At 53.5% G+C, this 22,355-nt stretch overlaps 3 protein-coding genes across 3 annotated transcripts; all 3 read right to left on the reverse strand.

Moving 5' to 3' along the window:
- Positions 1–2,306: 2,306 nt before the first annotated feature.
- On the reverse strand, positions 2,307–13,282 carry SLC23A1 (solute carrier family 23 member 1). Its single transcript, XM_042936688.1, has 15 exons — positions 12,998–13,282; positions 11,848–11,909; positions 11,073–11,207; positions 10,454–10,611; positions 9,624–9,712; positions 9,396–9,463; positions 9,026–9,207; positions 8,794–8,914; positions 8,347–8,503; positions 7,897–8,044; positions 7,005–7,110; positions 6,633–6,762; positions 6,390–6,533; positions 5,787–5,882; positions 2,307–3,295 (listed from the first exon to the last, which is right to left on the reverse strand). Exons 1-15 carry the CDS (start codon positions 13,077–13,079, stop codon positions 3,051–3,053), a joined length of 1,923 nt encoding a protein of 640 aa, XP_042792622.1. The 5' UTR covers positions 13,080–13,282; the 3' UTR covers positions 2,307–3,050.
- A 1,408-nt stretch (positions 13,283–14,690) lies between these two features.
- Positions 14,691–17,114, reverse strand: MZB1 (marginal zone B and B1 cell specific protein). The gene is made up of 4 exons (XM_042906028.1): positions 16,894–17,114; positions 15,646–15,770; positions 15,166–15,276; positions 14,691–15,068 (listed from the first exon to the last, which is right to left on the reverse strand). The coding sequence occupies exons 1-4, from the start codon at positions 17,095–17,097 to the stop codon at positions 14,912–14,914; spliced, it is 597 nt and encodes a 198-aa protein (XP_042761962.1). The 5' UTR covers positions 17,098–17,114; the 3' UTR covers positions 14,691–14,911.
- A 654-nt stretch (positions 17,115–17,768) lies between these two features.
- PROB1 (proline rich basic protein 1) lies at positions 17,769–22,320 on the reverse strand. Its single transcript, XM_042936690.1, has one exon. It carries the CDS (start codon positions 22,318–22,320, stop codon positions 19,255–19,257), a length of 3,066 nt encoding a protein of 1,021 aa, XP_042792624.1. The 3' UTR covers positions 17,769–19,254.
- Positions 22,321–22,355: the final 35 nt, after the last annotated feature.

Here is a 22,355-nt window from a genome sequence, read left to right on the forward strand (position 1 = left end):
TCCACATTGGGTGCAGAACTTACTTTAAAAACAAAAAATAATCTCTACACCCAACATGGGGCTTGAACTCATGACCCCCAAGAGTCGGATGCTCTACTGACTGAGCCAGCAAGGCACCCCAAAACAAGTGGATTTTTAAGAAACTCTGAAGCAGAAATGATTCTACTTGGCTCTCTTTCTTTTTGGAGCTTTGATACAGCCAGTCCCCTATGTCTCTTAATAGCTAAGTACCACAAGTGGCACAGCTGGCTGCCAAATGTATGAAGCTTACAGATCCTTTTTTCTCTAAGCTTAGACAGGGGCAGATGAGTTCATTTCTACATAATGCCAAATTATCATAGTGCAGTATAACTGGAGATTATAAACTCCAGTAATGATGTAAGCTGATGATTAAGAGTAAAGACTATGGGGCACCCTTCTTCCCCTGCTCACGCTCTTCTCTTTCTCTCTCTTTCTCAAAAATAAATAACCTTAAAAAAAAATAGAAGTTCAGTTATTAAAATTAAAAAAAAAATTTTTTTTAATCTTTATTTTTGAGAGAGAGACAGAGCGTGAGCAGGGGAGAAACAGAGAGAGAAGGAGACACAGAATCTGAAGCAGGCTCCAGGCTCTGAGCTGTCAGTACACAGAGCCCGACGTGGGGCTCGAACCCATGAACTGTGAGATCATGACCTGAGCCGAAGTCGGACGCTTAACTGACTGAGCCACCCAGGCGCCCCACAGTTACTAAAATTACTAAAAAAAAAAAAAAAAAAAAAAGCAAAGACTAGCCAGACTTCCTAGATGTGAATCCATTGATCATGGACAAGTCACTTTTCTATGCCTTAGTTTCCACATCTTTAAAATGGTAGAAATAATGGGGCATATGGCTGGCTCAGTCAGAAAAGCATGTGACTCTTGATCTCAGGGTTGTGAGTTTGAGCCCCACAAGGGGTGTAAAGGAGTACAAAAAAATTTCTTAAATAAAACAGTAGTAATAACAGTATCTATCTTAGGATTGTGTGATTCGTTAATACACATCAAGCCCTCTCTGGGCTGATGGCTCGGAGCCTGGAGCCTGTTTCCGATTCTGTGTTTCCCTCTCTCTCTGCCCCTCCCCCGTTCATGCTCTGTCTCTCTCTGTCCCAAAAATAAATAAAAAAAAAAACGTTGGAAAAAAAAAAAATTAAAAAAAAAGGGGCGCCTGGGTGGCGCAGTCGGTTAAACGTCCGACTTCATCCAGGTCACGATCTCGCGGTCCGTGAGTTCGAGCCCCGCGTCAGGCTCTGGGCTGATGGCTCTGGGCTGATGGCTCGGAGCCTGGAGCCTGTTTCCGATTCTGTGTTTCCCTCTCTCTCTGCCCCTCCCCCGTTCATGCTCTGTCTCTCTCTGTCCCAAAAATAAATAAAAAAAAAAACGTTGGAAAAAAAAATACACATCAAGCCCTTAAGATAGTCCTCAGCACATAGAAAGTTCTGTTTAAGTGATTGTTATTATTATTACTATTAAAAGAGTATTCTAATTTTTTAAAATGTTTATTTTTGAGAGACAGAGAGAGGGAGACACGGAATCCAAAGCAGGCTCCAGGCTCTGAGCTATCAGCACAGAGCCTGAGGTGGGGCTCGACCCCACCAGCCTCGAGATCATGACCTGAGCCAAAGTCAGATACTTAACCAAATAGCCACCCAGGCATCCCTAGAGTATTCTAATTTTGTTGGAACTTTTTTTTTTTTTCAAATTTTAATTAAATGCTAGTTAACATACAGTGCAATATTGGTTTCAGGAGTAGAATTCAGTGATTCATCACTAATATACAACACCCAGTGCCCATCCTAATAAGTACCCTCCTTAACACACATCACCCACCTCCCTCTATCAATCCTCAGTTTATTCTCTATTGTTAAGAGTCTCTTATGGTTTGTTTCCCTCTTTCTCTCCTCCTCCCATATGTTCATGTTTTGTTTCTCCCACATATAAGTGAAATCGTATGGTATTTGTCTTTCTCTGACTTACTTAGCATAATACACTCTAGCTCCTTTTGGAACTTTTCTTGTCAGGGAAACTGCACATTAAAACTACTTAGCTGATGGGGCGCCTGGGTGGCGCAGTCGGTTAAGCGTCCGACTTCAGCCAGGTCACGATCTCGCGGTCCGTGAGTTCGAGCCCCGCGTCAGGCTCTGGGCTGATGGCTCGGAGCCTGGAGCCTGTTTCCGATTCTGTCTCCCTCTCTCTCTGCCCCTCCCCCGTTCATGCTCTGTCTCTCTCTGTCCCAAAAATAAATAAAAAACGTTGAAAAAAAAAATTAAAAAAAAAAAAAACTACTTAGCTGTTTAACTGGAATCAGACATCTGCATTACAGGTAGAGATGGAAAGTTTCAGAGCATCAGCTATTCCATTTTGAAGCCCTTTGGACAGATCACCCCATTAGGGCCTGTGTGTCATAGTTTTAAGGTAATTGAAGTCATCCTGTTTTGATTTTGGGGTTCTTATTTTATGATCATTATTGAAACAAGGCAGCATATATGAGAGGAGCCCAATGCAGGGCTTGAACTTGCAACCCTGGGATCATGACCTGAGCTGAGATCAAGAGTCAGACGCTTAACCACTGAACCATCCCGGTGCCCCTGAGAGGATTTTTCGTGTTCTTGTGCATTGTCAGTATTTCTCAACCTATTCCATGTCATAAAGTATTATTTTTTTTTAGCATACTGGAGTGCAAGGATGGGGCTATCTGTGGCTAGAGTTTATGGTTCATGGGCTGCAGTTGACCCATTTCCTGCCTAGATACTCAGACTGCTGAAGGGGTCAGTATGTCAGCATACTTGTAACTTCTTAGTGACCCACATCAGTTGGGAAGTTCTACTCTCATTATGAAATAACTAAGGAATTCCATTCAGAATCCATATTTTCACTTTGTACCCATCTACTTTCCCCTTAAAGACTGTGAAATAGGTCACAAAAGTGGAAATTGAGTAGTTTTGTTTTTCTTTGGTTAAAGCATAAGAATATGATTTTTCAACCCTCCCACAAAAGACCATCTAACACATCCTACCTTTCCTAGGAGTAATTTTTCAGACTTTGGTGCATGCAGACCCAGTATGTATATTATCTGGAGTGTCTTCTGGAACTGGATGCTGGGCTTTTGACCTTGAAAATCCTCTGAAGACTGGGCAGATAGGAATGTATTTCAGAAAGGCAATCCTCTTTACCATGCTCATCCCAATGGGGAAGTCATAGCTCTTGAGGCTGGTAGACATCTCACTGTTGGCATGGGCCCCAGCTTTCCACTGTATTAGACCTCGTTCCTGTGGGCTCCCTGGAAGAGGACAGAGAAATTACCAGGGCCAGCAACCCTCCACTACCTCCCCTTCCCATAACCTAGTCCTAAGGCAGACTTCTGGAATCCATGGTCTTCATTCTCAATTATTTTCTGGGACTGAAAAGTTACTGAATCCACAATTCTCAGCTCCTAAGTTGGCAAGAGCTCGAGGAAACCCTAAAAGGTACTGGTTATACTTTGTATTTATTGTGTATCTATAGTGTACCAGGCTCTGTGCTTAGTGCTTTCATTTCTTTATCTCATTTCTCCAAAACATTCCTGTGGGAAGTATACAGGTACTATTATACAAATTTATATGATGAAGAAACAGGCAGAAAGGTTAAGTAATGGTCAGTTTACATCTCTAGTGTGGAGCTAGTGTGTGCTAAGCTGATGGGGACCAGATAGTGCCCAGACCCGCTTTGGGGCCAAGCAGGGATATTCACAAAGGCTATAATCATTATTAATATTCAATATTATGATTCCATATTTAGAAAATACACTTGCTTTTATAATACAAACCTCAGAAAGTCAAGCTACTAAGTAAAATCTTTGTTGGTAGTATGGATACATGAAAGATTATTTACATCTAGGGGAGTATTTCGTCAAGAGGCAGGAAAGCAGTGCGTGAGATCTCTGAGGTTTTTACAAGAGGGCTGAGGTTAGAGAAGACTGATACAGTGTGAGTAGAAAGAGATTTCCACTAGCCCCACTAGCATTTCTTGAACTAAATTACCCCTCTTAAGTTTCTGCTGTGGATGGGGAAAGAAAGAAAATGCAAGGCGGCCCATCAGCAAAATGTGCATCACACAGAAGAAAGTTGTATACAGGTAATTCCATGATTAAGGATCGGCTTCTGGTTTAACCAGACCTGGGTTTGAATTCAGGTTGGCAATTAGGCAACTTGAATTAGGTAAATGATTTGACCACTCAGCTTCAGATTCCTCAACAATGCACACTGAAGCACTATTGACGATTATGGAGCTCCTGGGTGGCTCAGTCGGTTGTGTCTAACTCTTTGGTTTTGACTCAAGTCACAATCTCACGGTTGTGCAGCTGAGCCCCTTGTCAGGCTCTGTGCTGACAGCGCAGAACCTGCTTGGGATTCTCTCTCCTTCTCTGCCCCTCTCCTGCTTGTGTGCTTGCATTCTCTCTCTCAAAACAAACATTAAAACAAAAAAGGATTATGGGGCATAACATGTATAATGATCCCTGGTAGTGATGGTTGCTGATAGGGAGTTGGGTTGAAGGATGGGAATGTGAGAATCTCAGCAAGGCAGTCTGAGGCTATTAAAATCTGAGGTAGCTTAATCCAGCTACTCAAACCACAAAGTCCGTCAGTATACAGTCCAGCTGATGCCCTCTACCTCCTCAGATTCCATGAGCATAGAGGCTGCCACTTCTCTTTCTCATGTCCACAGCCAGCCTTCTAAATGGGGAGGAGCGGGTACCACCTGTTAGTCCATGGGGTAACTGCTACCAAGAGTTCTCTCATCATCTGATGCTGTCTGGAATTTCTAAAAGTGCCATGGCACTTAGGCCTTGCCTGCCCTCCAACCCTGCAGCTGTGTTCAGGCTGGGAAGTGGTGGGCGATGGAGGGCCATCATCCTTCTACTCCCATCCCTCATCTTCCTGGAATGATGCAGCCTTTAACCTCTGCCTCCATGGGGCTTTCCCTGATTCACCAGATCCCCCGAAACCCTCTACAGAGGCAGTATGGTGCAATTGTTGGGACACAAGTCCTAGACTGCATCAAATAGACTTGGTAAAAATCCCAGATTTGCAACCTGTTAAATCTTCAAATGCTGTGAACTTCGGTAAGTCACTTAACCTCTCTGATTCTGTTTCCTTGTGAAATGGTGTTGATAGCATCTACCAGGATAGTCTTTGAGAATGAAATGAGACACATAGTTTCATGCCTGACCCATAGTAGACGTTTGGTAAACGTTAACTGTGCTTGTTACTCATTAAGTAACTGGTGACAGTTTTTATATCTTACAGGGAACATAAACATGAGCCAGGAGGGTTCTCAGGGACTCACTAAGTTATCTTCCACAATCCCTGCAAAAAGCCCTAACATCAAAGAGAAATAAATGTTAGGGGCTCTTCTAGTAGCTAGTATTATTTGGTAGTGGGTGTTGCCAACAAACTGATGCTTCATTTGTATCTGCCCTAATCTAAGAAAGCAAAGGCTACCAAAGGCACCCCTCAACCTGGCTATCACGAATTGGAAGGAAACAACTCACAGGGCCCCGAATGACTTCTCTAGACCCATCCTCTTCAAGACCTATGAGGCATGACTGTACCACTGTCTAGCCACTAGTCTCTCACTCCAGCCAGTGGGCACTCCACCAGCCCAAACTTCCTGTTTCTCCTTGCACGTCCTGCATTGCATGGGTCCTGGCCACACTTCTGATCGAGGGGCCATTTGTTAGAGTGCATGTGAGGCCAGCCTAGTTCTGTTTCCCTCCCAGAGGTGACCCATACCTGGCACTGTGTTGTCCAGTATGAAAGCGAGGCACCCACCCACAAACATCTCTGTGGTCAGCAGCACAGTCAGAATCTGGTCCACTTCAGGAATGCCTGTGGAATAGGTCAAGGGCCAGTGGACATCTTGGCCTCACCTGAAGACCAGAGCTCAGGGGCTTTCTCCCCACTTGTGGAGTTTACTGACTTCCTTGAGTGGGCAGGGAGATGAAGTGGTACAAACCCCAACTTTCTAACCTATCTGTACCCTGTCCCACCCTTGGATTCAAATCCCAGTTTTGCCAATTGCTACTTATCTTGGGACAAATCATTTAACTTCTCTGAGCCTCACTTTCCTCTTCTGTAAGGTGGAAATGATAATACTATCTGTCTCCTGGAGCTGTTGTGAATATTAAATGAGCACATGTAAAGCTCCATAGCTGTCCATAGAAAGTGTCTTAGTAAAGGACAGTTGCTAATCACTTCTCAGCTTCTGGTTCACATCTAGAGTTGGGCAGGATTTGTGGTTCTCTCGTATGGTGCCTTTGACCGAGGGAGCTGTGCCCAGAGTCGAGCCCACCATACCTCCCCTATCGACCGAGATACTCAGACTAGCGGAGGCACCTGTGTTGATGACGCCGGGGCTGGACTCCAGGTAATTGGGCAGCGTGAGCCCGAAGAACATGGAAAATCCGAGCACGAACAGGTTGCGAGAGGAGTTCATGTCCACGAACTGCAAGTTGGACAGCCCCACAGCCGTAATCATGCCTGAGGGCGCAGGAGAACGGCTGAAGGCGTCCCGCAGGCCCGATGGGCTCCACCACTCCGCGACCGTGCAGAGACCCACGGCGCACACGCGGCACTCACCGAAAAGGGTGCAGAACATGCCCCCCAGGATGGGGTCAGGGAGCGAGGCAAAAAGGGCGGTGAATTTGCCAACAGTGCCCAGGACTAGCATGATGCCCGCACCATATTGCACCACGCGCCGGCTGCCCACCTGCAAGGGAGTCGGGGGGCAGGGTTAGACTCCAGGCGCGAAGCCTGACGGGATGAGTCGAGAGGACAGGAAGGTGGGCGGGGCCTGTTATAAAAGTGAGCACAAAAGGGCCGGGGCTTGATGCGGGGCGGGACCTCTCGAAGCCAGGACGTGGCTAGGCCAAAGTGGGGGGAAGCTTGGGGCAAGTCTGTGGCACAGGGAATGGGGGTGGGGCTTTGTGCCGCTCCGGCTTGTCTTGGCACCTTGGTAATCCCTAGAACGCCAATGTTGGGGCTAGACGAGGTGGACCCGTTGCCTGTGCCCAGCAGACCTGCGATAATGCAGCAGATGCCTTCCGTGAAGATGCCCCTATAAGGAAAGGGTGAGTTTGGGTCTCAGTCCAGCCTCTGCCCTGGCTTATGTCCTTCCATCACCCTGGGCGGGCTGCTCGCCTTCTTGGGGACTGGGCAAGCAGCAACTATCTGTCTGTAGTACTCCCCACTCCAGGCCAGAGGTGGGTCTGGGAGCCAAGAGCCCAGGTCCGAGCGCTAGTCCCAGGGCCCTGGAACTTACTCCCTTAGGCGACTCTGGGCTTCAATTTCCTCATCTGTAAAATGGGCATAATAAGGGTACCTTGTCTCACAGAGTCGTTAGTAGATTGCACAAGAGAATACACATGGAGGGCTATGCACACGAAAGGTTGTCAATGACCGCAGTTTCCCTTAGGCGTCTTTATCTCAACTACTGGTGACACTCAGAGTGAGTGATGTGAGTATTCCATTTCTTTTTTTTTTTTTTTTTAACATTTATTTATTTTTGAGACAGAGAGAGACAGAGCATGAAGGGGGGAGGGGCAGAGAGAGAAGGAGACACAGAATCAGAAGCAGGCTCCAGGCTCTGAGCCATCAGCCCAGAGCCTGACGTGGGGCTTGAACTCACGGACCGCGAGATCATGACCCGCGAAGTCGGACGCTCAACCGACTGAGCCACCCAGGCGCCCCAATGAGTATTCCATTTCATAAGTAAGGAGAATGAGGTCTGGAAAGTATTAGTGACTTGACCAAGTCCACACCTTTGAGACTCAACCTTGTCCCTACATTTGCTTCCTGAATGGCCCCTGAGGGATCAGATATTGGAGAGGGCAGGTGGCCATACCTGTTGATAGCATGTACTGGAGGGGGTGGTGCACCAGCCAGGCGGGCACAAGCATAGTAATCTCCGATGGACTCAATGATGCCGGCCAGTGTGGCACTGAACATTCCCAGGACAGCAGCCGCAGTCACTGTGGGCAGGCCCCACTGACCTGGATAGGGAGGGAGAAGGGAGGATGGGTGCAGTAACCTCTGGGATGCAGGGAGTGGACAAGGCAGTATGTGGGGGTTAAGATGTCTCACCCTGGGGTGGGAGCTATACAGTTGTCAGAGCTTATTTGGGATCACTCAGAGTCATGAAGCTGGAGTGAGGCTTTGAGGAAAATACCACTCTGCCTGCCACACTATAAATGTACAGCTAATGCCAAGTGCATCACTGGCTGCGTTGGGATCATCAGGGACCATCATGGATGGTCTTAGCTAGAAGCAGAAGGGCCCAGGTGGGGTGTCTCACAGGGGTAGGGGATGCGGATCCAGGGCGCAATAGCCATGATGTCCCCTCGGGCGTCCGTTCGTGCCTGGAATCCATAAGCTGTGGAGTCTGAGGGCAGCACATTCGTCAGGGTCAGGATATAGCAGAGCAGCCACACGGTCATGATGGCCAGCACAATCTGAAGTGGGGTGGGGTGAGGGGAGCACTGAGGGCCCTGGAAGTCTTGGTCCAGGCTAAGCAGCCCCTACCTCAGCCCTAGCTCCAGCTCCAGCCCCAGCCCTAGCCTTCACCCCCACACCAGCTCAGACCTGGACCCCAATACCTACTCTAGCCGCTGACTAGGACCTCACCTGTGCTCTGGCTCTAGCTCCTCTGCTGTCCTGGACCTGACCGCCCCCCGACCTTTGCCCTGGCCCCAGGTCCAGCCCCTGCCCTAGTCCCAGCCCCAGGTGTCTGTCAGCTCCTCACAGGAAACATCTTGAAGATCTGGATGCGGAAGAGAGTGAGGCCTTTGCCCCAACGGTAGACAGGCAGCAGGAAGGTGAGGTTACGCAGGTACTGGGAGAAGAGGACGATCAGGAGAATGGAACTGGGGGCAGAGGCACAAAGGAAAGATGGCTGGTAGGCTGGACTGGGGCCAGGACACGAAAGGGGTGAAAGGGGTGGGGCTGGGAAAGGATCAGGCTTAATGCCTGCTCACCAAGCTGAGATGCCCCAGTGGGAGCCAGCTCGGTCGCCAGCAGCTTGGAAGACAGAGAGGCCAATGAGGGAGACCGTGGGGGTGACCGTGAGAGGCCCTATGTAGCTGAGCAGGGCCCCAGGTAGCCCCATCAGCCCGATCACCACCTCCACCATGCTGGATACCATGATTGCACCCTGGACCTGGAAAAGCAAATAATGGTACTATAAGTCACTATTTAGAGGCTATGACCTCTACATTAAAAAAAAAAAAAAAAGAAAGAAAAAAGGTCCTGGACCACCTCCTTGAATCCTCCAACTCATTATCGGCCCTCACTCCCAACTAGCCCCCTACTCAGGTCCAGGTCTCTTCTACCCAGATACAAACCCACCTCACGTATCCGTGGGTGCCAGATATGAGAAGTGTTCAGGGGAAGACTCCAGTTACCGTAGATCTCCTCTGGGATCAGAAACAGGGACACACACATAGCCAGGGAACACAGAGAAGAAGAGAAGGTGCTGCCATGAATGCAGTCTGGTGTCTGGACTCAGGACAGTGGCCCAGACTTCCAGGCTCCTGGGCCTCCCCTCTCCAGCACAGACCCCAGAAGTGTGCCCACCTTCTGGGGGGCATTTCCATCTCTCCAGGCTCAGGATGGCTTTCGCTGGGACCAGAAATGCAAAGGCGCTGGCCTGGAACAGCGGCAGCCTGGAAGGAGAGGCAAAGAGCAACAGGGCAGGGCCAGGGGAGGGCAGGGACACAGAGACAGCGGAGATGGGGAGAGAGGGGCACAGAGAGAAGGACAGAGAGAATCACATCCAGGGACAGAGACACAGGGACAAGGGCAGGGCAAAGCTGAGAGAAGTCGCTGTGGCCCCAGGCAGGCCTCTAACGTTTTGGGGGCCCAAGAGAGAAAACAAATGCAGTCTCTGGCCTACAACATGCTCCCTTTCCTTCCCAACCCCACTTCCTGCACTGTGAGGGGCCATGTACAGGGAAGCAAACAGCTCAGCTATTGCATCCAAGCCCCACTCACAACCTTCCTCCATCCCCCCATCACAAAAACAACCATCTTGTGGCCACCCAAGCCTAGAGCTGTGCACACAGGGGCAGGGGCCCCTGGACAACAGGCCACTGAAGAAGACCACACAGGCCCTAAAAGGGAGGAGTGGGTGGTCCTGATTACCCAGAGTAGGGCTTAACAGGAGGAGAGCCCAGCTAGGGTATATTCCCTTAAACCCGCAGACTTCTTGCCTTTGAGGAACGTCAGGGGCCTAATGTGGGATCCCAGCTTCCGGGCTCTAAGGCTGGCTTGGGAGTAGGAGTAGCAGGTGGTGACAGATAGCAGCTTTTCCCCCCAAAGAAACAGCCCTCAGAGAAAACACCTGCTCCCACTGTGTGGATCACTGTGTGTGTTGAGGGTGGGGAGGCAGAGGCAGGACAGCTCACCGGATGCCCAGTGTGGTCTGGATGAGGGTGGTGATGCCCACGCAGGTGAAGATAGTACCGATGAGTTGGCTGACCATGTACTGGTCGCGGCCCACACACAGTGCCTCAGCCAGGAGGAAGGGCACAGCAATGGTGCCACTGAAGCATGTCAAGTAATGCTGGGGGATGGTGGGGGTGGGGGGAGAGTGTATGAGGTGGAGCCCATAGGGCTCAAAGGGAAACAGGGGCGTCCTAACCATCCTTATGCCTGCCTCCATGGGCCTGAACCCATGCTGCCCCTGGCAGCTCACCCAGGGCTGATACTCCTGCAAGGGATTCCCAGAGACCTATGCCTCACCTCTCTCTGGGTTAGTAATCTGCCTCCAAGTTATTCCTGTGGCTTCAGTGGAGTGAGTCCTCTTCCCTGTGACTGCCACTCTGCCTGGCAGGTGACATGTTCCTGGGGATAATCTCTCAGGCTCCATCAGACCTCCTCCCCACCCCTGCTTGGCGACCGTCACTGTTGCTGACCTTAGGTTTCTCTTCCTATTACCCAAGATAAACTTGTTGGCCCAGAAAGGGGTGGGGATTCTGGGGAGCATGCAGAGTGGGGGCGGGGAAGCCCTCCCGAGAAGCCCACCTGGAAGCCCAGCAGAATGCACAGGTACCAGGGTGGCACATCCTCAATCTTGTACAACATGTCAAACTTGGGTTCTGTAGGCAGGGACATCGTGGGATCCCTCGTGGAGGTCCCTGCTGAGCCCAGGGACTCATGCTGGGGCAGCAGAGAGAAGGAACTCAGGGTGGAGTGATGAGGACCAGCTAAGTCCATTCTGCTCCAGAATCAATCAGATAGCCCAAGTGGCTGTCAGATCCTCAGAAAGAGGTCCAAACCACACCCTCCCTCTCGGTTCAGCCACCCAACTGCCACTTGGCCTGGCTACTCCCTGCTCGCTCCTCACATTCCTTTGTGCAGGGATGAGTCCACTCTGCTGGCTCCTGGAGGGCTTGGGACCAGGGCATTCCAACCAACGGGATGGGCCCCTAAGTCAGAATGCCTTGGGGAGCAACAGAGGAGGGGACCAAGAAGGCTGAAGTCTGTGGACAGGCCCTCTTGGGCACACTGTGGTTTCACTCTTGCCCCCTTGGAGGTCCTCGGGGTTTCCCTGGCGGTGGGAGAGGTTGGGTCCCTGCTGGCCCTCAAGCTGGAGTCCGCCAGTCCTAAAGCTGATGACACCTGCACCCACTGCCACCCACACACCATCCCCCAATTGCTACGTTCAGCTTGGGATAGTCACTCTTAATCAAGTTCATCAGAACTTTTGTCTCTTGCTTCCCGGGGAGAAGGCCTAAGAAGGCTCTCTAGCTCCCACCCAACCCTGCCCCCCACCCAGGTCCCACCCGTTCCCCAGCACCTGTGTCTGGCCCTCGGGGTCCTCCTGGGCCCTCATCTTTGGGGCACAGGTGTGAGCGGTTCCTGAGGAAAAGAGGGGATTGGCTTTACGAAGGCCAAGAAGGACTTTAGTCCACACATCAGACATTGTTTGAAGTAAATCTGTAACCAGATCCCCAGCTCTGATTGCGAAAGGAGGACCTGGGCGGAGATAACGTATTAACTCTGGCCATGGTGGTAAAGGCCACCCAAGCCTCTGCTGTCTGAGCACGCCCTTCCCTGACTGCACCTGAGCCTGGGCATGGGACCTGTTCTTGTTTCCAAGAGAGGGTCAGAGTGCTGGTGAGGGGTGGGCAGTCTGGGAAGTTTACCAACCCCAGGGTGAGGTGGTAGTAGCGGGGGGCATTTACTAGGTCACACTCTGAACAAGACTCTTCCTCCCCACTTATTAATAACAAGTTAATAATTATCATTACCATGATCACTGTCTTTAATGAGGAATGACTGTATGCCAAGCAATTGCTATGTACTGCCGTGTTTAACCCCAGGCACTAGGCGGTATTAACCTCTTTTACAGCTGAAGAAACAGATCTAGGAGATGTGATCTGACCAAAGCCACATAGGTGCATGATTTTAGAAAAACATTCCAAAAACTCAGGTTGGCCTGAACTCCGGAGCTCATGCTATAAATCAGCCATTAAATTTGATAAAGGCCTGCCCTCCCCACACAGCCACTAATCCCTCAGTTTCTCAGAGGCCCAAAACAGATGGGCCAGCCTTGCCTGTTCCCTATGTCAAGACAATGATTCCCTTCCCCTCCCGGGCAGGACTGGCTACATAATTCACAGGACGCTGTGCAAAATGAAAATTTGGGACCCCCGTTCCAAAAGCATTATGAATTTTAACACAGCAGTAGTAGAATATTAAACCAAATACAAGGCCTTTCTAAGCACTGGGCTCTGTGTGAGTGCATGTCACTGAAACCTGCCCTCGACTCAGCCTGTCTTCTCCTCCTGGCAGGCCTACCAGCCTGATCATGGGACCTGGGGGCTAAAGGGGGTTGGGAGGGTCTGAGGAGCTAAGGCTCTTCAGCTGGTGGGGATGGACCTAAAGTTCCTGGTTCTGCTTCCCTCTGGGCTGCCCCAGCCCCAGCCCCCCCAGGGCCCACCTACTTCTGGGTTGCTGTGCCCATGGCCAGGCCCTGTTCCAAGGACCCACAGGCAGCAGTGCTCTCCACCTGGGCAGCAGCTTCATCCCACAGCCGTGAATCCGTCGTCGTCAGCTTCTCCAGTCCCCAGCTGTTCCTCTGTCTGCCTATCTTCTCCTCTCCCTTCTTGGCTCTTGCTCCCAGGTTTCCCAAAGTTGTCTGACCAGTTCGAAGCTTCCAAACTTCTTAGCATTTTCCTCCCCACCTGCCTCTCTCCACCCCAGTACTCCCCAGGGGGCTATGGAGACAGAGCTCCACCCCTTACACTTAGGTGCACAAGTCCCACAGACATTCAGTTCAACCCAGCCACATGCCACACACACAGAAACAAGGCAGATATGTTGTACATGGTTTCAGATACTCAAACAAATGGATCCACTGCACTCAGACTGTGCTGCAGTGTATCTAAATCACTCCATGTAGGGGCGCCTGGGTGGCTCAGTCAGTTGAGCGTCGGCTCAGGTCATGATCTCACAGTCAGTGGTTTCTAGCCCCTCGTCGGGCTCTGTGCTGACAGCTCAGAGCCTGGAGCCTGTTTCAGATTCTGTGTCTCCCTCTCTCTCTGCCCCTCCCCTGTTTGCACTCTGTCTCTGTCTCAAGAATAAATAAACAGTAGAAGAAAAAAAAAAACTTAAAAAAATAAATAAATCACTCCATGTAATCACAGGGCCACACAGATCCATGTCATAGGATCCCATCTCCACACCCAATACACTGGCAGCTCAGCTGGTTCCTTGGGCCCTGGCTCTCTTCCTGGTGACTAGGGGTTCTCTCCTGGGGTGAAGGCCAGGGAGGAGGGGCCTCAGGCAGATAGGGACCAGGTAATGGAATGTAGGGGACCAGGCTGCAGTATAGCTCATAAAATCTGGAGGGGTCAGGTCCTGCCTGGGGCACCCCTATTCCTCCAGCAATGACTTCCCCCCGAATTCCCCAAATCTGAATCCCCTCCCAGCCCTGTCACTACTCAAACTTGGACTTGGTTTGAGCCTCCTTTATTTTCTAAGCCTTGGTTTCGGTGTCTGTCAACTGGGGATTAGAGTGTCTGTTCTGTCCACCTCCCAGGGCTTCAGCAGATCAGAGAGACACCCACAAAAGAAACTACAAGGTATAGCACTGCCTGTCCACAGGTTCCCAGACTTAGGTGGGGCCCAGGTGGAACCATTTCCTCCATTGCTAAGGAAAGTTCTCAGGCCAGAAGAATTTCTGGGGAGAGCAGGACTTAGAATCAAGATACTGAATCCAGCACGTTCCAGGAACCCTGCCCTCCCCAGTCCCAGGCAGACACCTAGGGCTCAATCATGCCAGCTAGGGTCAGAGGTAGAGTCCGGAAACTGAACAGCTGCTGGGCATAGACCCAGTTAGACCAGTGTTCAGGGAGGGGCACAGATAGCAGAGTGCTAAGTAGGCGTGTCCACAGGTAGTCTGCTCATGGAGTTTTCCTTTTCTCTCATGATGGATCTGGGTTTTATCATTCATATAACTGATTCCATATGCCTTTGACAGCTTGCTCACATTTCTAGCCATGACAGGTTTCACCTACCTCTGGAAAACTGTATGGAAGTGTATTTGGCCCTCTCTAGGTACAACCTCAGCAGAAATACCAAAGTCTGACTTTCCAGCCCCATGAGCACCTTTTGCAGAGGGAAGAAATCAAGAAATGGAGGTCACTGGGTTTTATTTGAGTCCAGAAGGGAAGGCCTCGCCTCACACACACCAGGCCCCAGTGTTCTAAAGCCTGAGGAGGGGGGTGGTGGCCATGGCAGCACAGAAAAGCATGGCCTCCCTGCCCTCCAGGCAGCCTGCACAAAGGAGTAGGACAGATCCAGAGGAAGCCCAGCTCCCTTCAGGGGCTGACCAGGAAGGGGAAGGAGCAGTTGGACTAGAGCTCTGTCTTCGTGACAGGTGTCTCCTCTGAGCAGGCCCCCTGGGGGCCTCCACACAGCAACGCCTCCAGAGCCTCTCGGCCTTGTTGGTGGGCTTCGTAGATCTGGTCTTCTCCAAACTCCCCCAGGTAGTGCAAACATGTCATGGAGAGCCTACGGGAGCCCAGCAAGAGCCTCAGACTTTGCCTGCCCCACAGGGGGCTGATCAAGGCTCCAAAGTCTCCATTCCACCCCCCATTCCTGCCATCACCTGGTGGGCCAGGGGCCCCCTGTGATCATCACGCTGATGTTTGGCTCTGGCCCCTTGCTGAGTCCTGGGCCCGTGAGACGTTTCACCTGGTTCACTTCTCGGACCCCGTAGCTGGAAGCAGTGGGGAGGAGAGATACAGCATTAGTGGGAGCCCTGCCAGCAAGGGATCCATCCCCACATGAAGCTGAGCACACTGGGCATTTGCTGAAGCCAGAGCCCAGATTCTGATCTTCCCTGATGGAAAACTGAGGACCAGAGAGGGAAAGCCCCTGGCCCAAGGTCACACAGCAACCATATATCCTGGCCACCTACCATTCTACTTGCTCCTAGCTCCAGAGCTCAGACTGCCTCACAGCCAGCCCCCTACCTTAGACCAGAGCCCTAGTGGATTGTGTGTCTGGCGTGAGTGGGAGAATGAGAACCTCTACGCATCATCCCTTCCCCTGGGGGAGGGTGGTAGGGACCAGACTTTTGACTCACCCCTGCCAGGTCTGGGAGCAGCTCTGGTCCAGGATGTCTGTGTATACTGATTCACTCAGCTCCTGCTGCCCTCCTGAGTCCCGGGTGTGAAGCTTGGCCTCTGCCTTTGCCAAATGTTGCCACATCTAGAACAAGGAGGGGCTGAGAGCCAGGACTTTTGGACTGCTCAATGGTGGGAGAGGGGCAGACAGGAGCCTGGGTCTCCGGGAGAAAGTGAGGTAAGCCTTTTGAGCAGGAAACTCCTGTGAACAGGCTTCATGGCCCTCCCACAGGCTCGGAAAGCTGAGACTGGGTCTGCTGAGATAGGATCCACTTCCCTGGAATGGGGTGGGTGGGAAACTCTGAAGTGGAAAGTTAGGCCTGAGCACTGGGCCTCCTTCCCCAGGGCACACCTGCCCATCAGCACATGATATTTTATTTTATTTTTTTAAGTTTATTTATTTTTAAGAGAGAGAAAGAATCCCAAGCAGACTCCTGCACTGTCAGTGCAGAGCCCGACATGGGGCTCAAGCCCAGAAAATGCAAGATCATGACCTGAACTGAAACCAAAAGTCGATGCTTAGCTGACAGAGCCATTCTTCTTCTTAAACCACAAGAAGGAAAGAAAAAAGAAAAAAAAAAAAAAAAAACAGAGCCCAGTCTTCAATGACACGTGTGCTCATAGGCTCCCCTCCCCCCATAGAGATATTCAGGCATGCTTGACAGGCTTGTGCATGAACGCGAGATACACACATACTCATATATTCATGTACTCAACCCACATGCACACATGCACATATACACCAGTGCTCCCTGGTCATATTTTGGGAAGGAGCCCCAACCCGAGGATAAGCCTGGAAAAGAAAGAGTCCAAGAGGACAAGCTCATGACTACCTAGGGTCTCAAGATATTGTGGAATGGGTGTCCCAGATAATCTGCTTGCTGTTGGGCAGAGAGATGGGTAAACTGAGGCATGGAGGTTTAGGTGAGGTGAAGGTGGAAATATCATGGAAGGCTGAATCTAACTCGATACCCTGGGATTGAGAGTTTAGAAATCAAAGGCCAGGGGCGCCTGGGTGGTTCAGTCAGTTAAGCGTCCCACTTTTGATTTCGGCTCAGGTCATGATCTCACATATATAAATAAATATTTTAAAAAAAAGAAAGAAAAAGAAATCAAAAGCCAATAGTAGAATCTGAGGTAGAAGGAGGGGACTGTCTTCAAGAGGGGCCTGGATAGGGTCAGGGGAACTGCTGGGGGGAGGTACTCACCTGGTAGGCCACCGCCCTGCAGGCATCACAGCGCAGGTGAGCAGGCATATGAGCTGAGTACTTCTCCTCATCGTCCAGCTGCGGGGCAGTGGCTGTGAGTGGAGCCCTGTCTCCAAGGCCCCCTGGGATGCCCCAGGCTCCCAGCAGCAGCAGTGTCAGTGTCAGTGACAGCCTCATGGTCTGTGGAGCTGGCTCAGTGAGCATGGGCTGTGGTTGGGGTGCAGGTGTGCATGTGTATGTGTGCAGTGGGGGCCGCCCCGGAACTCCTGACCCAACCAATGGGGAACCAACACCTCACCCCTCCCACTCTCTCCCTTCCCCCAGGGCCCTGAAGATGCCACGTGTGCACCTCCTCTAGTGGGATCCTTGCTTCAACCAACTCAACTCCATTTCACAGATAGGGAACAATGATGTAAGGAGGGGGGCTGAGCGTGGGCAAGAACACATGGGAGCTGATACCTCCCATGTCCTGGGATCTGGCAACTCAGTGGGCACTGTCCTGAGTACCTTGGGGGAAGAGGTACTTGGTTAGTGTCATTTTTATGAGCACATGAAGGCTCAGAGAGAAGTGACAAATCCAAGACCATACAGCTACAAGGGCCATACTGAAACTGGAATCCAAACCTGATTGACCCCAAAGCCACTGGCCACTCAGCCACCAGGAGGAATTAGGTCACAGGCATGGCTGCCAGCCTAGGGCTCCCTCCCTGGGAGGCAAGTTTGCTGAGGCAAGGATGCCACGGCACATGAAAGACACACATGGGCTCCTTCCCTGAGCCTGAGGGCCATACCAAGGCATGGAAGAGCATTATGGGGGGTGTTAGGGGTTGTGATAGGAAATCAGAAATCAGACAAGTTACACCAGTCATTCCGACCATCATGGCTCATTGGGTCAGTGATTTATTGCACACCAGGATGAGGTGAGGGGACCAGGAGCAGCCCAGGGCCCTTCATGTCATCAGAACCAGCATCTGTGGCCATAAGAAGATGTTCAGGTTATTCTGACTCATAGTTCTCCTGGTCAGCTTCCAGTCCAAGGCAGAGAGGCAGACAGATAGACTTCAAGGGACCCAGACCCCCCAGAGGCCTGGAACCTAAGTAAGGCATCCATCTCTGTCCCCAACAACTGCTTCTAATGGGAACTCTTCTTCCACAAACTCATCACATCATCACTTATCAGTTCAACAAGCTTCTGCCAATTCAAGCTCAGAACTCCACACAGACCCCCATGCAGAGCATCTCCTACCCCATTCATCTCTCTCAGGCCTCCTCAGAGGCTCCTATAATCTCAGGGCAATTAGAACACAGGCCCTTCCTTGCTGTGCCCAGCCTGCAGAGCCACCCCCTCTCTGGGCATGGTTGCCACAACTGTTACTGAGGTAGTTGAACCAGTTGAGGCTCCATGTCTCTGTCCCCGCCCTCATCCCGACCCCAGGGGCATCCCTTTTACTGCCAGCCTTAACTCATCCTCCATTACACCCAGAACCCAGAATGGTCAAGAGGTTCTGCTTGTAAGTCCTTCCTGATGATTCACTTCATCTGCTTTCCACTCTGGGTGGGGATGGCTTAAGCCCCCCACTCCTGGCCCTAGGATGAGCCAGCTCAGCTCTGAGGGCTTAGAGAAGCCAAGTCAGATGCTGAGGTTAAGGGGAGGATGAGAGTTGGGGCTCCCAGTTGGAGACTACAGCTGCCTCCCCACCCAACCCCCATCCCCAGGCTGACTGTCCATAACCATAACCACTTCCATATTACTTCCCTGCTCTGCCTCCACCTGCTGTCTCAACAGCTCTCCTTCTCAGACCCTGCCTGGCCTAGGGGCTGCACTGGCCACTTTCCCACACAGCCTCCCAGGCCAAGGCTCACACCCTCTTCCAAAGAATAACAAAGTTGCTAGCCAGAGTCCTTCTCCTTCCATCCCACCAGTGCTCACTAGCCTGCTCCATCTCAGCTGGGTCCACCATTCAGGGAGGGACAGACAGCTCACTACCTCTGGGAGCAGCCCAGACCTCTGCTGCTCCTATTTCTTGTTGCCCCTAGCAAACCCCAACAGCCCCTCAAATTGGCTCCTGGGGACAACTCTTGAGACCCCTCACTTTTACACACACACAAACACACTACACTCTGGGAATGCTTGGGAAAGGAGTATACAATTTTGTTGGGGGAGGAAGTAGGCAGCCACTTTCTGAATTCCAGCTCCATCAGTCCCAAAGTTTCAGATACATTCTCTGAAGGTAACTTCCGGTCTGAAGATTGGATGCGATGAGTAAAAGAAAGAGGTGATAGAAGGAAAGAAGGGCAGGGGACTGGATGCCAGAACCTCCAGGGCTACCAACAGGCCCCAACACCATGGGGGATCAGACCTCACACTGGGAACAAGGACCCTTTGCCGGGCTGGGCTGAACCTGAGCTGTTGGGTGGAGCACAGAGGAGCAGAGGGGGTGCGGGGCTGGGGGTTCCACTCACTGGCAGATAATACATCCCGTCCAGGTGCCCCGCCTCAGAGGCCCAGGGTAGTGGGGGGCCGCTGAAGGCCGGCGGGCCCGGGGATGGCGGCATCGACAGGCTGGGGATAGGCCCATAGGTGGGCGGGTAGAGGCTGGAGCCCAGGGCCAGCGGGGTGTAGACGCGGCGGGGTGGCCCTGGGGGCGATGGCGGCAGCAGCACCTCTACATATTGCCCGCTCTCTGGGTCGAAGAGCAGCCGTAGCCGAGGCTGTCGCGGCGCCTCCACAAAGTAGTATCGGCCGCTCTCGGGGTCCACCAGGACCTTCCCCGGATACGCGGTCCCAGGTGGCTTCCGCGCCCCCTGGAAAGGGCCTTCTGGGGACCGGTCCATCGGTGGCGCTGACGCGGCGCGGGGCTGGGGCGGGGCCGTTCTGCCTGCCGACGCCTGGGGCTCCCGCGGGAGAGACGACTGGACAGAAGTCGCGGTCTCTGGAGCCACACGAGGCGTCTCCAATTTGGGTGCTATCCCAGGGCTCAAGCTAGGGTTCGCCTGAGGGGAGCTGGGACAGGGTGGTCTGGATGGTTGGGGCCCGGCTGGCCCTATGGGCGACTGCTGGGGTGAGGTGCGAGCGCCTCCTAGAGGGCTGGTCCGCCCCTGGCCGTCAGGGACCAGGCGCTGGACCTCCGCATCCCGGTTCTCTACGCCAGAACCGCGCACCAGGACTCCCCCAGGTCCCTCCCGCCGGCGGCCCAAGGCCAGTGCACCAGGCAGGCGGATCTCAGTGCGCGCGAAGGGTTTTGCGGTGCTGTTCTCTGCTCTCCGCCTCAGGACCCCGTTGGGCTGTGAAGCATCCCGGGGGACTGTGTCGGGGGACGGCTCTGGGGGCTCGTAGGGGTGCGTCACGACTGGCAGAAAGTCCTTCAGATAAACAGAAGTGTAGTGAGCTGGGGCTGGGGACTCCAACGCCTGGAACTCTTGTGTCTTGGATGAGCCGCCCTCCTCTCCGCGGGGTTCCGCGGGAGGCGCAGGCAGCCCCGAACCTGGTGTTCCCGGAGGAAAGCTTGGCGCGTACGTGGTCTTCACCATCTTGCGCACGTCGCGGGGCCGTGGAATGGCCACGCGCGGTCGTCCCGAGGCTGCTTCTCCAGGGCCCGAGACTTCCCGGTGCACATCGGCATCCAAGGTGCCCACGAGGCGACTGAGGGGCAGCTCGGGTGCAGCCACTTCTGGCGACGGCTGACTGCCTCGGAAGGCAAGTTTCCGCATCTCCCGCGTGGACGGACTCTGCGCGTCTGTGAGCTCAGGGGTCCTGGGGGCGGACGGTCTAGGCAGCGCCAGCTCCTCCTGCCCTATCCCATTTAGAGCTTCCGATGTAGGTACTATCGATGAGCCCTGCAGTGTGGGATCCCACGTCTCTTGGGGAGATGGGTTCCACGTCCCATTAGTACGATCTGGAGGCTCCAGTGAGGACAAGGCCGGCGGGGACGGGCTCCTATTGCCTTCTGCGGTATTCCCAACTGCAGGTTTCGGAACCTCCCACAGGGAAGGGGCTTCGGGGGATGGGCTTCTTGTTCTGGCAACACCCTGATTCCACTGAGAACGGATCGGTGGGGAAGGGCTTCTTCTGCTGACAGTTTCCTCGATAGCAGGATCCTGATTTCCCCAGGCAGAGGATGCCTCGGGAAACGACGGGCTACTTACTCTCTGAATAGCTCGATTCCACGGAGGCAGATTCTGGGGGGACGGGCAGTGAGGACCCCGTACGGTCCCATTTGGAGCCTGCCACAGTGGGGACGAGCTCCTAGGTTTTCCAGCCTTACTCGGAACCTCCCGGGGGTCCCTAGACTCAAAAGGCGGAGACGGTTCTCTCAGGATGGTTCGATCCAGAGTCTCTCGCGGGAACCGAGTCTTGAGTTCCTGACTGTGCGCCTCCTGAATCTTCTCCCCTGACTGCAGGAAGATGCTGGAACTAACCGGACCCAGCGGCTCGGTCCCCGGCGCGGGCTTGTCACGCCGAATCGCGCGCTCTCGGAGGCTAGGCCACGGCCGTGGTGCCCTGGCGGGGGCTGAACTATGATGCACGCGGGGTGGCCGAGACCTGGCCTCCTCCAGGACCTTTCGGGTACTGCGGGCCGTTTCCCGGGTCGCACACTCCAGCCGCCCCGTGGGCCCGAAGGTGGCGCTGCTCCGGGCAGGGGCCGCAGGGCTTAGTTTTCTGGCCAGTGCTGTCTGCACTAGACCCGCGGCTTCCTGCAGGCGGCCCAGCGACTCATCCAGGGAGCCAGTGCGCAGAAGCAGTCGGGGGCGCGGCGCGCCCGCCTCCCGCGGGGGGCTCCGGGGTCGGGGGCGCAGCTCAATTTGACGCTTGGGCACAGTCCGGGGTCTGGCGGGCTCGGCACGTTCCTCCAGCGCCACCTCCACACACTCGAACTGCGCCGGGGTCCCAGGACTTGGCCCGCGGGGCCGCAGCTCCAGGTAAGTGGCCCAGCGGGAGCCACCGTTCGGGGCCTGAGGCGTCGGTGTTGCTGGAGCAGGAGTCGCGGGCCCGGGCGGAGAGAGGCTGCGGAAAGCTCGAGCGGTGAGCTGTTGCACCTCGCTATCCGCCGCGTCGGAGCGGCTGAACAGGGCCCCGGCGCCGAAGATGACTTCCATCTCCCCCGACGGCAGCATGCGCAGCTGGGGCTGGGGTGGCCGCGGGCCGGAGCCCGGGCCTCGCGGGAAACCCGAGCCGGTCCCGAGCTGCTGGCGGCTATTCTGGGCGCTGACGGACAGGCGAGGCTGCGCGCCCGCCCCCAGCGCAGGGGCCACCCCGGGCCAATTCGCTCGGCACTCCGCGTCCGGCCCAACGTCCGGGGGCTCTGGAGAACCCGGAGCCGTGTGGTAGGAACCTGACGAACCGGAGGAGTCCTGGCGCCGGGCGGGGACCTCAGGCAGGCGCCCTGGGAGCCCAGGCAGGGCTGGCGGTGCGAGCGCGGTCAGCATGGTGGGGCTGGACGCCGCGCACTACCTCCCTCACG

The sequence above is a fragment of the Panthera leo genome, chromosome A1, assembly GCF_018350215.1.
Source record: "Panthera leo isolate Ple1 chromosome A1, P.leo_Ple1_pat1.1, whole genome shotgun sequence".
NCBI classification, from domain to species: domain Eukaryota; kingdom Metazoa; phylum Chordata; class Mammalia; order Carnivora; family Felidae; genus Panthera; species Panthera leo.

What these genes read in the sequence shown, in the direction of transcription:
- SLC23A1 (XM_042936688.1), bottom strand. Translation starts at nt 13,079, where the DNA reads ATGAAGCTGCTGCCCAGGTGGAGAGCACTGCTGCCTGTGGGTCCTTGG. An exon ending in GCATTCTGCTGGGCTTCCAG is followed by an intron (nt 10,612 to 11,072) that starts GTGGGCTTCTCG and finishes ACCATCCCCCAG; the next exon opens with CATTACTTGACATGCTTCAG. An exon ending in ATGGAAATGCCCCCCAGAAG is followed by an intron (nt 9,464 to 9,623) that starts GTGGGCACACTT and finishes TTCTGATCCCAG; the next exon opens with AGGAGATCTACGGTAACTGG.
- MZB1 (XM_042906028.1), bottom strand. Translation starts at nt 17,097, where the DNA reads ATGCTCACTGAGCCAGCTCCACAGACCATGAGGCTGTCACTGACACTG. An exon ending in GCAGGGCGGTGGCCTACCAG is followed by an intron (nt 15,771 to 16,893) that starts GTGAGTACCTCC and finishes TCCTTGTTCTAG; the next exon opens with ATGTGGCAACATTTGGCAAA. An exon ending in TGCTCCCAGACCTGGCAGGG is followed by an intron (nt 15,277 to 15,645) that starts GTGAGTCAAAAG and finishes CACTGCTTCCAG; the next exon opens with CTACGGGGTCCGAGAAGTGA.
- PROB1 (XM_042936690.1), bottom strand. Translation starts at nt 22,320, where the DNA reads ATGCTGACCGCGCTCGCACCGCCAGCCCTGCCTGGGCTCCCAGGGCGC.